The 14,347-nt window shown below is 33.2% G+C and overlaps 2 protein-coding genes across 3 annotated transcripts in view; one reads left to right on the top strand and one right to left on the bottom strand.

Annotated features, from left to right (window-relative positions):
* The window catches only part of MCPH1 (microcephalin 1), a 121,861-nt gene that overhangs the window by 48,562 nt on the left and 58,952 nt on the right, over positions 1-14,347 (top strand). The window lies entirely within an intron of this gene.
* The window catches only part of ANGPT2 (angiopoietin 2), a 41,868-nt gene that overhangs the window by 3,734 nt on the left and 23,787 nt on the right, over positions 1-14,347 (bottom strand). For both annotated transcript variants that reach the window (XM_054629228.2, XM_054629227.2), the window contains 5 exons: positions 13,482-13,603; positions 11,620-11,852; positions 9,246-9,373; positions 2,979-3,080; positions 2,284-2,450 (listed from right to left, as the gene is read on the bottom strand). In XM_054629228.2, coding sequence (XP_054485203.2) covers positions 2,284-2,450; positions 2,979-3,080; positions 9,246-9,373; positions 11,620-11,852; positions 13,482-13,603 — 752 coding nt within the window. The remainder of the gene's footprint in view (positions 1-2,283; positions 2,451-2,978; positions 3,081-9,245; positions 9,374-11,619; positions 11,853-13,481; positions 13,604-14,347) is intronic.

Raw genomic sequence — 14,347 nt, 5'->3', positions numbered from 1 at the left:
TCCCCCAATCAGTCTTCATCTTGCATATAATTCTCTGCTTATGACAGAAATTGTCTTTGGTAGTTGAACAGATTATTTTAACCCATTTTATATTCCCTATTTTAAAATAGAATTAATTAGTTTTTATTCATTTAAGTTTCATAAAATCAGTTCATTAAGATTTTCATCAGATTTTCTTTAAAATATCTTTAAAAAATTACTGTTTTTTCTTAAGATGAGTTCAAAATTATGTAAGCCAATTTCTAGCATAAATTATATTAAAGGTTACAAGTATAAGGTATGAGCCTAGGCTGGGTCCTCAAATATCATCTGAAGTCTATTATAAGCATAGTATTATTTATTTGTGATTAACAATAAATTGTTAAAGGTACAGTTTAGTATAACAGAATATGAGAGCCAATGGATGGAAATTGGAATTAGATGTTCTGACTGCATATCAGAAAATCTTTCTACCATGAGGAAAGACAAGTAGGTTGTAACCTTGGGAGGTTATCAAGACCCAGATGAAAAATTCTGAGCAACCTGGTTTGACTTCATAGCTTTGAGATCAGGAAGTCTGATTCAAACAAAGTCCATTCTGATCTCAGTTTAATATGAAGAAATTTCAGTTTTACGGCCCAAGTCATAATCTTTCCAGCATTCAGAATGTATTAATCTTTTTACGTAATGGATCTATTAATCATTTAATGTAATGGATCACAGAATCAAATAATTGTTTGAGTTGGAAAGGACCTTAAAGATTATCTAGATCCCTTTGCCATGGGCAGGGACACCTTCCACTAGATCAGGTTGCTCAAAGCCCCATTCAGCCTGGCCTTGAACATTGCCAGGAATGGGGCACAGAAGATGTTCTTAACTGAATACTTTATTTGGATTTTTTTTCTTTTTCATAATGTTAAATACATTCTTTAAAACACTCGATTTTATAATGAATTCCTTGATTGGTTGTATATTGTAATAAAATTGCTTTTACCATCTTAGTTTTCAGTAATTATCTTTTAATATGTAAATGGACAAGGGTAATCACACCTTTTGGTAAAAGTTGCCTTTCTAAGTATTTTAAAGCATTACTTTAAAAAAAATCTCTGCTGTAGATTCTGACTGTTTCCAGATGAAAAAATATTTACTTTGGAGTTGGGACAACTAAATACAACCAAAGCATTAAGATCTAACATTTTGTGAGGGGCAGATGCTGATAGTTTTGAATTGCTTTGTTTGTATATAAGACCTGAATTGAAATAACAGCATCAGGTCTCTCAGGTGTCAGGTTGACTTCATTTACAACAAATAGTTGCTAGAGATCTTGGAGAAAATCATCTAAATGTAGACCATTTTTCTGTCCAGTCACCCAAAGCTCCATGAATCTGCAAGATTCTTACAAAGAAACATTTCATGGACCATGTAGTAGGAAAGCATCTGTTGTGCTGTGAAGTGTTTAATTTCTTCTATAATAAATCAAACTATTTATTGCATTTACAGAGAGCCTGGTGAATGAACTATGAAATGCCCATATATTTCTGCTGTGGCTGGTACTGTTTCAAAATGTGTAATACTATGGTACAATTTAAAGTATATAATACTATTATAATATTTATATTAAATATTTATTTTTAAATTGTATTCTTTCTTATTTTAACCAAGAATTTAGAAGAAATTGTGAACCTTTACATTTTACAGGATTAGAACATAAATAATAGGTCCATTAAAATTTGGTCTTTAAATTGACAAGTTGGTGATGAGTGAAATGCATATTTGCTCCATTTTCACAGGTAGGAGAGTTATTGAGAATTTTAGCCAGTGGCTCATGGAAGGATAAGGCCACCTCACTTCAGTGTGCTCTTTATGACAACAGGACAGTACCTAAAAGCCAGTGACAAGGAAAATCCTTGCAGTATAATTCATCTTAGTCATCCACCTTCCAGAAATATATTTATTGCAGGGAATCAAAATTTGATAGCAACTGCAGACAGATTCCTATTGTCCTAATGACTGTGCACTGTCACCCACTATACTGGCACATGTATCCTGTCTTGTTCCATACTATCTCGTCATCTTTGTGTTTTGTGTGTTATACTCACTCAGGATGCACTAGTAAAATACACATTTTCTCCTCTAGAAAAAGAAATTTTTTTTTAGGCAAGAGATGAAAAATGAAGAAAACATTACTTTCTGAGTGAGCTGGAAAATAGTCATGATTTGTATGAAATAAGGCCATGCATCTACACAGTTTAGAAAGATTACTATCAGAACATTTTTTTAATTAGATCTGATTTTTCTGCTTACCTGTATTTTTGTTCTTCACTTGCTAGAGAGAAGTGGTCATACAATGAATATGCCTCATTTCCTTCCCAGTCTTTCAGTTGTATTTTAAGAACATAACGCTTCTGATTAGTGAGTTGAGAAACAAACTCATTTCCCAGCCAGTACTCCCCAGCAGGATCACCAAATCCCTGTAATTCAAGTTGTATATTTAAATAGTTTTGTTTGGGTGGGTTTTTTTCATTTCAGTTTGAAAAGATCACTTTATCAATTTTTAAGTTTAATAGTTTTCAGCCTGTCAACTAAGAATTTTACTGTGTCCATGGGCATTATTGATCTGTAATGTTTCAAAAAGTTGATTTCAGCAAGGACGTGCTCAGGAATCTGAAACACTGAATCAATATTACTTAGTAGATTTGGAGCAGTTCCTACTGTTGCCACTAGAAACACAAATATAAACAACTCAAAAAATGTAGACATATGATGGAACAGTTGATTAAAGAAAAGTAAGGTTTCTCTTTAAAAACAAACATCACACTTACAAGTCTGCTTAGGCAAACAACTTACACTATTCTGACATTTTCAAAATGAGCATCTGAGGACAAAGAGAACTTCTTAAGGTTGCTTACATTCTAAGGATGCTATTAATATAAATTTAGCATATTAGATTTCAGATAATAATAACAGCTGATATTAAGGCTTCAGAGAACACTGTTTACCATCTTATACTCCTTCCATGTCCGGTGGAAGTCCACAGTGCCATCTTCTCGTTTCTGAATAACTGTCCAACCTCCTCCACCAGTTTCCATGTCACAATAGGCCTACCAAAGGAAGCATATAACAGCCTAAGTGCATGCAGTCACAGCAAAACAAAACCAGAAATCATGTAATTTGCATCCTTCTATATAGTCACAAGTCATGCGCAAAATACGAGTGAACTTAAAAATGCAAGTTTTCACAGCTTTCATACAAATCAATTGTGGTTGTCCACAAATAAATGGGATTCCTCAGTATATATCACACTTAACAGAATACCTTAACAAATGACACCTTTCACTTCTCCATCTTTTTTGTGAGAGATCCACTCAAATTTCCCCATGACTTTTCAGAGCATAGGTACTGTTAAGTTCAGGCCATGAACAAACTGAAATATATTTTTATTATCACAGTTGTTGTTCAGTGCCTTTTCAAATGGCCTGACCGCAAAGTTAAATCTAAGTATATTATCTGAAAGTTGTATCTTAAAGCCATGTTATTATACAGACTGCAATGAACATCTATGCTTGAACAAAAAATGACAACTATAAGATGTTCCCAAATATTCCTAAATCACCTTTGAATTTACCAGATTATTGCTAGAAATTTGAAAAGACTGACATGTAATAAGCAGTTCACTGAACTCAGTTTTCAAATACCCAATAAGTGCATCCCTGGCACAGTAAAATTCAAGTTTATAGGTGACTTGTTCAATCAGTCTCCCAAATTAAATCACTTCAGCAGCAGAGGTGAAAGGTATTACTGAATGTGCCAATATACTGCAGAGATGCTAATGGGAAAAAAGTATTTTGGAAATTAATTGGAATTTTGGAGTGACGTTTGGGAGAAGTAGGGGATAAATTAACAATAAAATTTTGTGAATATGAAAGTATCTAGTACAATTTTTCCTGAGAAAGGATTTCAAATTGTTGCATCTAATTCTGCTTTTTGAAAACTAACAGAACTTATAACTAGATGTGTGAAGTCAGTGGAGCTAAGCTGGTGTAAGACAGTACAATGAAAGCCAAAGTGAAGTCAGTATCTCTTTAAATTGCATGTTAGTACTATCTTTAAGAAATATATTGAATTTCTTCTACAAGAATTCCTGTTTGGAGAATTCTCAGTTAATGTTTTCTCATTTGGAAGTTTAATTTTTTTTTGACCACTTTCTGCCAAGATATTGAAGTTCAGAGCCTTCTTCAGAATCACTTCACATCTTTGAAAATTTTTGAATTCTAGTTTGAGTATTGAATTACATATTGAATTACTGTATTCTAGATCTTTTATCCAATAAGTGAAGTTGTGCTTCCCTTTTATAGTAGTACGGGCAAGACCTGACTTCTTCCACTTTGATAAGATATTTCACCTGTAATTAAATAAATAATTTTAAAAGAAACTAGGCAAGTATTTCATTATTAATTTGGATGTTTCCTTCATTGTTTAACAGTTCCCTCAGTAGTCTTACTTCTTGCCTAACTGCTGGTTGTTACAATATGTCTATAATTGCCCCAAATCATGACTGGGTGGCACTAAAGCTCTAATGTCTTTTTCATCCTCTTCTATAGGAGACTGTCTTATCAGTGTTAGCAATTAGGAGATTTGAGCTCTTTGAACTGTTAGACATCCTGGAAATTCATTGAAAAAGTATGACTGCAGTGAAGCCAGTTTCCTTCTGTGCTGTGGTAGTGTTATGTGTGTCACTTGGGGAAGTAAAGTGTGCTCCTTACTAAGTTTTCAATTTCATTCACTCTTTTAGGGTATGTTATACACTCACATCTATATATTTATATAGATCAGAGTACCTACAGTTCAAGCAGTGTCATATATACTGTTGAAAGGCATCAGACCTTTGAGAGGAAAAAAAATTGTAACAGCTGAAATATCAAATATATTAGTGTTTCAACAGGCTGTTGCACATTGGAAATCCAAAGCAGATACTGTGCTTTAAGCTTGCAGTAGACTCTGCTCAACATCAGAAAATACATGACATTCAGTTGGAGATTTTTAGGGAAGATAAAATAAGGAAAAAAGTTGGATAAGTCGGATAAAAATTGGATACCTTTTAAAGTATGTATTGTGAATGGAATTTAATTGAAACCTCAATTTGTACTGATGTATGCAATTCCGTACACCTCAAAGTTTGTTTTTTGTTTGGCTTTACTAACATCTGTATTTAATGACTGATAAAAATGTGATGGTAAAAATGTGATGATATAAATGTGATCATAAATTGATTTAGTTAAAATAAAAATTCCCTTCAAAGGAAAGGCTGAAGATAAGGTATTATAAGAGAAGATAAATCTCTTTTAGAAGGCTAACTCATGATGTGTAATGTATATGTGAAAACTAATTTCTGCAGAGGGCTATGAAGAGAATGGGCTAAAGCAGATGCAAATACTTTTTTTAAGCATCAATGCAAGTTAAAAAGCTCATTTAACAATGATCAAATATCACTGGTTGTAGATAGAGTTGTTGACTCTGAAGTTTCAGCCCACTTAAAAGAACAGTATAAGCAGCCAGATGGACAATAGAACTGTTTCACCTTTCTCTGAAATATGTAGTTTCTAATTATGTACAGTGGGAGGCCATGTATTAATTTATTTGAGCTGTGGGTTCAGTCTGATAGTGCTATTGTAGTTGTTAATTGATATTTCTGAATGTTATGTGCAATTTCCTTTATGCCTGTTGACTAAACTTCAATTTAGTTGGAATTAATACTTCGAAAAAATCAATGCCTTTAAATAGCACTTTATTTTGTTCTAATGAGATTAAGATATAAATAGTGAATGACTGTGAATGTCTATCATAATATATTACAGGTAGTATCCGTTTTTTAAGTGAGTGGTAAGACAACTAGCTTTAATAGATACTTTAGATACTTTGAGATAAATGCTGGGGACTGCAAATTAGTTCCCAAAGGAAAAAGCAACTCACTAGGAACTGAAAACCATAATGAGAAATTGAAGAGATGACTATAAAAACCTCATATAGATTTTTCTTACCAGTAACAATTTTTAGAAGTTTACATAAATTTGGGAGTATAATTTTTCCACATCAAGAAAAATTCACGTCAATCAACTCTAAGTCTTTCTTTTAACACTGTAACTAGAAGAGAACTCTTCTGACCTTTCAACCTATTCTAGGTTTTATATTCAAAAGAAAGATATGTAACATTTCATAAAACTAATAAAAATAGATACCAAGATTAGGAAGGCAGCAGGAGTCTTCAAACAGATGCCAAAAAGAATAAAGAGATTAGCCTCTCAAGTTACAACAAATTGGAACAGGGAGAATTTGATGTATCTTGTGAAGTGCTTCAGTACTTACAGTTCTAGCAGCTGTAGCACTGTAAGAGGGTATTTGGGATATAAGTGTTTTCAGACCTACTTTGGGAATGGTAAGGCTCAGGCTGAGTTATCAGGATGAAGAGCCAGGACAGTTTTTATAGCAAAGCAAGTGCAGTCTCCACATCTTTGCAGTGACCCTTTGCATCACTTTCAGCTGTTGTCTGAACACTTTGGAGTCATTATGTCCAGTGATTTTTGTATTCTGCTATCTCTATCTCCTGAAGATGTGACAAGATAAGAACAACAGTCTAATTGCTTCATGAGGTTGCTGTAAGCATAAAACTATTGCCTTTCCATAGTTTTGCCTCTGCCATTTTTCCTCATGTCAGCAGTCTTTTGCTGTTTTCCTCAGTGTTTTTAAAAGGAATTAGCTTTTGTCCTGTTGCAGAACAGGAAAGTTTGAAAATATTAATGGAATTAAATAATTGTTTTCCTCTCAGTAGTCCTATGCAATTCCTTAGTTTTGGATTATGATGGGAGAAAAATTAGTAACGTGGGATCGGTTACAGATTACACAGAAGTTGTTTATAAGCCTGTTGGGTCAGAAGGTGTTACAAGAGGAAAAGACAAAAACATAAACAGCAGTGCAGCACTTTTGGCAAATAAAAAAGGTCACTCTGTTTCCTGGTCTGAGTAGCTATCCACATCATAAACAGTTGAAAATGGTGTAACATGTTGATTGTCCCTAACCTTCACTTCCCTTGACAACACCTCTTATGCATTTATATTTGTATAAAAAAATCAACATCAGGTTAAAACTTTTTAGTCTCTTATTTTCAATGTCATGCGGTAAGTAAAACATTCCCTGTCTTTCTTTGTCTGTCTGAAATGGACAGAAAAAAGATTTTAATTTTTTAATATTATTAAATGACTGATTTAATACTAAGTGTAATTTTTATGATTTAACTACTTTTTTTTTAACTTAGTAAATTACCAAAATGGATATTTGCATTAAGCATTTAAAGTCTCTATATTCAAGTGTAAAGCATTTAATGTTTTATAGTCTAGGACATTTGTACTTTTGAAAATGCAAAGTGTTAAAGTTTATGACAAATTTTTATTCTGTAATATGTCATCCACTTGTGTCTGCTTTTAGAAAATATGCATGCTCTGTATACTATATTTGACAGTAAAATTAAAACCAAAGATTAAAGCTTGAGACAAGTCATAGTAAGAGATCCAAGGAATGTAATTCCTGAGTTGTCTAACAAAGACTGCTGCATTTCATTACTTTGGAGATGCAGTAGCTTTCATCTCCTTTAGTTTTTAAAATTGTGATTCTAGATATCTATGCTATTTAAATTCCATTCAGCTTCATGTACAATAAAACATTTCATTGCATCTTATGTAACTCATTTTTCTGTGAAATTGATGTTTTTAGACTAGATTATTCTGAAGGAACGACAGCTGGTTTTTTGTTGCTTTTTTTTTTTTTCCCCAGAGAAGCAGATTGCAAATAATTTCTTTGGATTATATCTACAAAAAATTACAGGTTATATCTATTGTATTTTATAGATCTTACCCAAACAAATTGCTTATTTCCTTTAGCTGAGAGCTTTGTAAGTGTAAAGATCACAGTCTAGTATGGGCAAAATGAGGTTCTGGCACTTCAAAGTCCAGTCACCAGTGAACTTCATTTCTGAACCTTTGCTTGGGAAAAAAAATTGCTTTCTCTGTCAGAGCTTTACCAATTCCTTTTCCACATTGCACCTCTTTTTCCACTGCTTTTTTTACATTTTCTGTTAGTTTTTCTAATGCAATAAAGTAGAGCCTTAGGAATTCTGTAAAATACTTCAATTTTTGTCTAAAGGAAATATCTACAGTAGAAATTAGAAAATAAAAACATAATAAAATTATTTCGTGTTTTTCTAAGAAATATATTAAGCATTTTTTTATATTCATATGTCCCTTAGCCTGCTGTGCCTTTATCATGAGAGCCCCACTCCTCTGAATGCTTGCTCCAGGTTTTTGGTTCTTTATACTCACAATCAACCTGGGACTTTTCTCCCTTTCAGATTCTACTGATTGTTTCAACTAAATTATACTCTCTGATGCTTTATCATTTTATTTATTTCAGTAGATGGAGCATCTCTGTCAGGCATCCAATGTATCATCCAATGAGTGCCATTTTTAATTCAAGGTCTTTTCTACATAGGTATGGCATACTGCTTTAACTTAAATTGACATTGAAGTTCATTTCAGTTAAACACATAGGGGAAAAAATATCCATAGAGGAATTTAAACTGATCTAGTGAAACCCCTGCAAACTCACCTTTTATATGAATCAGTAGTAGTATTTTCCATGGCAGTATTTCCCAGAAAAGTCCTCTCTGTTAGACAGTGTCTAATTGTTAATCTAATTGTTACATAAATGTCCTTAAAACTCTGTGATACAAGAACTGAAGCCCATACATGAGTCCAGTACTACTAGATTGGTTTCATGAGTATAAATCCATGAGATTTCCATGCCCCTGACTTTACCTCCTTTTGCCACCTAAAGACCCCCTTGGGCATATGAAGGAACTAAGAACTTAAAGGAGACAGGAGTCTGCTGATCATGCAGAGCAACTCTGTTGGAGTTACAGATTTTATAAAGAAATTACACTACCTTATTGATTTAATTACATTAATTATGTGGAGAAAAGAATGAAATTCTGGCATGATGAAGCACACAACAAAATGTTTTTCATTTCAACTGAGCCAAGATTTCACCTGAAGGACTTTTTTCTTCCTGTAAGATACTCAGATCTAGGAGTGATTAAAAGTTTATAAAAAAACTTGGTAAGTAGTAAACTTCACTATTAACTAGCCTTTAAAATAGCATATTTGCTAAATAACCTTTAACATGCAGTATGGCTAGGTAGCTCTTTATAGTCATCCTACCTTCTTCTCTTGTGCAGTGTTTGAAACTGTTAAAGTGTAGATTCCACTTGTTGTCAGTCCAGATTTGAAAGCTTCAGCACAGTCTTTGAAGCTGATTTGCTCCTCTTTGGCTATGAATTTGCTCTTAGCTATTAAAAATACAATAAAATTGAAGGCATTAAGAGAAGATTAATGAAAGTTACAAAGAATCAATTTATGGAGTAATTGGCTTAAAGCAGTTCCAAAAATTATGTCTGGTCCTGAAAGAAATGACAGATCAAGGTACTTATTATGTGTGATGTTACTTTACATCATTTAAAGACATTATTCTGATAGGACTGTGGTTGTTTGATAGGTGGAAAAGTGCTGACACTTACTAATATGTTGAATGAGAAAACTCAGGATATTGCATCTCATTCAGTTGAACAGTTTCTGCTTCTACTCATTGCCCTTGCTGGATTCCTACATGCATTACAACCTAAGCATGCATGAACTACTATTTATATACATACCTAAGTAGCAAATGATTAGGTTAATAATGACTTTTGGCCAGTACTCTTACATTGTGAAATGAGTTGTAATGCAACAGACTGGTGGAACTACCCTTAGGAGGTTTTAAGCTCTTTTTTTTGCCCCTGTGCTGAGTAGGAATAACTTTGTATGTACCAAGCTGAAGCTTGGTAGGTCAGCCCAACTCACTAAAGATACATACCTTCTGGAATTCATTTGTGCAAAAAATACATTTTCATATGTCTAAGCCTTCTTATTCAACAGAACAATCTAAGGTTCATCTTTTTGTTCAGTTCTTTATTAACTATGGAGGTTGGAATTTCCTGGCATTTCGCCTGCTGACTGATATTTCATATTTGACCCTTCTGGGGTTGGTTCTGTGTATTTTCCCTTTTAATTTAATCTAACAATCACAGTCAGTTACTACAAAGGTTTAGTTGCCATATAAATATGTGCTTATATTACAGTTGCTTATTATGTTTTTTGGCTTGCTTATTCATTATTTACCTGTTTAAGTGCTTTGCCTTAAATAGAAAAATAACACATTCAGTGTTTTAATTGCTTTTCCACACTCTATTGTTTGCATACTGTCTTAGAAGCTTTCCCTGCTAATTTTGTCTTTTTGGCAAACACTCATTATTTTTTCCACTCTGGGTTTAATGGTGCTGTAGCCAACATGACTTTGACTTGTTTACTTATTTGTGCACTAGCATAGCAGATAACATCAGCAGGAACATGTACAGCCTTGGTATTTAAGGGAATAGCGTCAGTTATGAAGACAAAAAAACTTGGAATTTACTTTGTTTAGAAAAACCTACAACCTATGTTATGATAATAACATATAGGACTATACTAAAAGTGAGGAGTTCCAAACACCCTTTTCCTTGTCTGTGATCCACCTTACAGTAATATATCATAGACCACTGATACTGTCTTTTAAATTCTAATGACAACTTCTAACATTTTTTCCCAGTATTTAATTTTAAATCCTTTCTTTAGGGGTTCTGTATATTTCTGTACTTGCAGCCCTGAGAACTTTACAGGCAACTGTGCCAGATTCTACAGTCTTTTAGATCAGCTTCTAATCTGTCCAAGTTCCATATCAGACATGAAGTTCAAGGCAGGAACAGTTTAAATCCTGTGTAGCCATAACTTTTAGTTTATGGTTTGTGTGGGTTTTTTATGGCACCCGTGAATCTGCATAAATCTAAAAGCTATGCTTGGTGTCTATGATCTGTTGCAGAGTTGTCAGGCATTTAGGGGTGAGATTATAGCCTGTAAGGTTTGCTAGGCTGAGGGATTTTTGGGATGAACAAGGATACCTTGGTGAAGAACTTGTGGGAGTACCTGCTGCCCAGGCCTGGTGCTTTCTGGTTTGGGGGGCTAAAAACTATGCCTGTGCTTATTCCTTTCCCTTTGGTAGCCACTATAATTCATCCTTTCTTTGATAAACTCTGTGTTATAAAGCAATGAGAGGTGGCAGAAACAATCTCTGTGAGCCAGGAAGATAAGTTGCAGACCTACAATATGCAGTCTCACCTAGATATATGGTCAAGCAAGTGTATACTGCCACACATGTGAATGCCATGTGAGATGAATAATACTTGGCTTCTCTGTATTTTGTTGAGCCACTGGAGAATTGGTTAAGAAAATAAATAAACCAGAGAAGATAAATAAAATATTGAAAAGAAATCACATAAATGTGGTTGTTTCTCCCACCCCCTAAAATGTAGGTTAATTAACTTGGATGCAAAATTTAAGGCAAAAAATACATACTTTTTGAGAAGCAGAAGTGTGTCAGAACTAGTTGTAAGATTATAGGTACCAGTGTACACAAATTAGGAAATAGCACGGAAATGATATAAGCATGTCTAGTTTGACTTACAGTTTGGTGTCGATATCATAGTAAGCAAGCTATGAACTGTCTCCATCAGATCATGTTGCTGTTTTTGCAGAACTGAGTTGTTTACTGTAGCTGTAACTAACTGTTTTTCTAGTTCTTCTATAATAGAATTCTGTCTGGCTACTAGGACTTGAAGCTGATCTTTTTCATCTTTTATTGACTTCAGCTGAAGCATGTGCTTGTCTTCCATCTCAAGAACTCTTTTTTCTAAAAAGCTAAATAAAAGATTACAATTAGGCTCTCCAGAAACAATTTTGAGCTGATGACAAGAGAATCAAGCATGTTGTATAAGTTTCTTTCTTCATAAACACTCAACTTCATTCTCTAATGCTATGCAAGCAGTAGACAACTAAATGAAAGTTTAGTTTGATACATATGCTTTCATTTATTATGTAAGTGCACTAATAAACAACATTATCTACTACAGTGTGTATTGCAGACTTTAAAAATGTAATAATTGGGTGTTTGATAATTCAACATTATTAAAGGAAAGATAAAGTGACTAAGTTGTCATGGGTTTACGCTATTAAAAGATGGAACTTATTTAAAGATGTAACTGAGCATTTCAAATATCCTATAATAAAACACATAGTTAACATAAATGTTATGGCATTAAGACAGGGAAACATGCAAATAGTTACTTGAAGATGGGTTACCCTTCTCCAATTTTAGAGCTGGTATTATTAGGTAACCGGCTAGGAACATTGTTTCACTGCTAATTGTTCTGACATAGACTCTGAGAAAGCTGATCTTAAAAGATGCATAGCCAGAAGAGAGAAATTCACCTGAAATCTATTGCTGTTACTGAAAAAAAAATCCTGAACCTTATATATAATTATGTTTCAAGTGGATTAGTTCAATGCAGATTGTATTTTGTTAAGTGAGAAACAATGCTTTTGTGTTTTATGTGGATGTTACGAGGGTAGTCTAAAGTCTGCTGAGTTCAACACCAAAAAACATGACCTTTTGAAAATCAGTGTTTCCTTTGCTTTCCATTTGATAAGGATACTTGTTTTTCTTAAGTTGGTAGATAAAACCTTTAGGGAACATACATAAATGTAGTAGAGTAGTGAACAAAAATGTCAAAACATGTCTCCTGGGTTTCTTAAGCTAATTCTTTCAAAGAAAAAGCACTTTGCACATATGGTTCTCATTGAAAGACATTGCTTTGAAGGAGAAAACTTACTGTTATTGCTGCTTTTAGATTCCTCTGTAAACTATTTATTGCCAAAAGTAAAAAAAGACCGTGGTGATATGGAAACGAAGCTAGCTGAAAAAAGGTATGAGCCTTTGGAGCACAGCCGAGTACAGAAGAGGATAGGAGTAATAGTTGGATTTTGGTCAATTTCAAAAACATGGACTCTTGAGGAATGTTGAATATGATCAGTGCTTTATTTTTCTCACTTATATATTAGGTAAAAAAATGGTAGCAATGACCTTTTTAATCATTAAGATAGCTATGTACTACATGGAAATAAAATTTTGGAGATGTGGTTACAGTCAATTAATTTGAGTCAGGTTACATCAAATTCATATGGAAAAGTCTAAAGAAGAATATAAATTGGTACAACAGAAGTACTGCTTTAGTTTTAGCCTTAAGTTCCTCATATAAAGGAGAACTTTAGATAGTGAAGAACAATATATAAATAGAACACAATAAACCTGCATGAATCTCCTAGGCTTTAAGTAATATATGACCTTTGTAATGAGTGTGGGCAACATTTTGTAATCAGTTTGGAGAGCTTTTGTACAAACCCTTATTTTCCTACTTGAGTACATTTGTTTCTAAAACTATTAGAAGGGCACTTAATAGAATAGCATTTTATTGGGCTGTGCAAACTTACCTGTTTTTTTCTTGTAATTTAGTTATCTCATTGGTCTGATCTGAAATCTGTCTTTCTAGTTTGTTTGTTGAAAGAGAGTGTTCCAAAAGCTGAAGTTCAAGTCGGCTTGTCTGGTTTAATACCTAAAAAAAATTTACAAAAAAAGAAATTTCTTTTAAAAATACATCTTTTAAATAAATCGTCATTTTGTTATGTTGTGAAAGCATGCCAATCTCTATGTACACCTATGATTAAAAAATATTTTTCAACACTTAATTTAGGCACAAATGTTCATAGAATGAGAATGAAGAAGAATACACAGTGTTGAACTAATTTTGTCATTACACTATATCATTGGGAATATTTCAGTAGTATGCTATGTTTCTGATGAGAGTTATTGTATACTTTAGCTTTGTTGTTATACCTTCCCCTCTGTTATGATAATTCTCATTTCATTACTGGATAATTCTTTATTTCATTACTGGAACTATGACAGTTGTGGCTCAAAGAATGAGTTGTTTTCCCTATCTGGTGTTGAAAGTAAGTCTCTAGCTGAAATCTTGGCACAGTTGTGAAATCACTTGATAGTTCTCTCCTATTCAATCCCAAATTATATTTTGAAGTGTTTATCATGTGAAACATATGACTAATATTTCATGAAACATATGAAGCAAATCAACTAAAGTGACCACACTTTACTCAATTCATTCTTTGCTTTTTAATATTACCTTTTTCTATGCATTGTTTACAATTTATTTACATCTTTAAATGAAGAAATGCAGATACTGGGAAACATGTATGATACTCTATGGTTTGTATTGCATTACTTTAAGGCAAGTTTTCTAGAAATATTTTCTCATTGTTTTAGAATAGCTTTTTTTAATTCA

The sequence above is a fragment of the Agelaius phoeniceus genome, chromosome 3, assembly GCF_051311805.1.
Source record: "Agelaius phoeniceus isolate bAgePho1 chromosome 3, bAgePho1.hap1, whole genome shotgun sequence".
NCBI lineage: Eukaryota > Metazoa > Chordata > Aves > Passeriformes > Icteridae > Agelaius > Agelaius phoeniceus.
The sequence above is the reverse complement of the archived record's forward strand: the minus strand, read 5'-3'. Positions and strand labels throughout refer to the sequence as shown.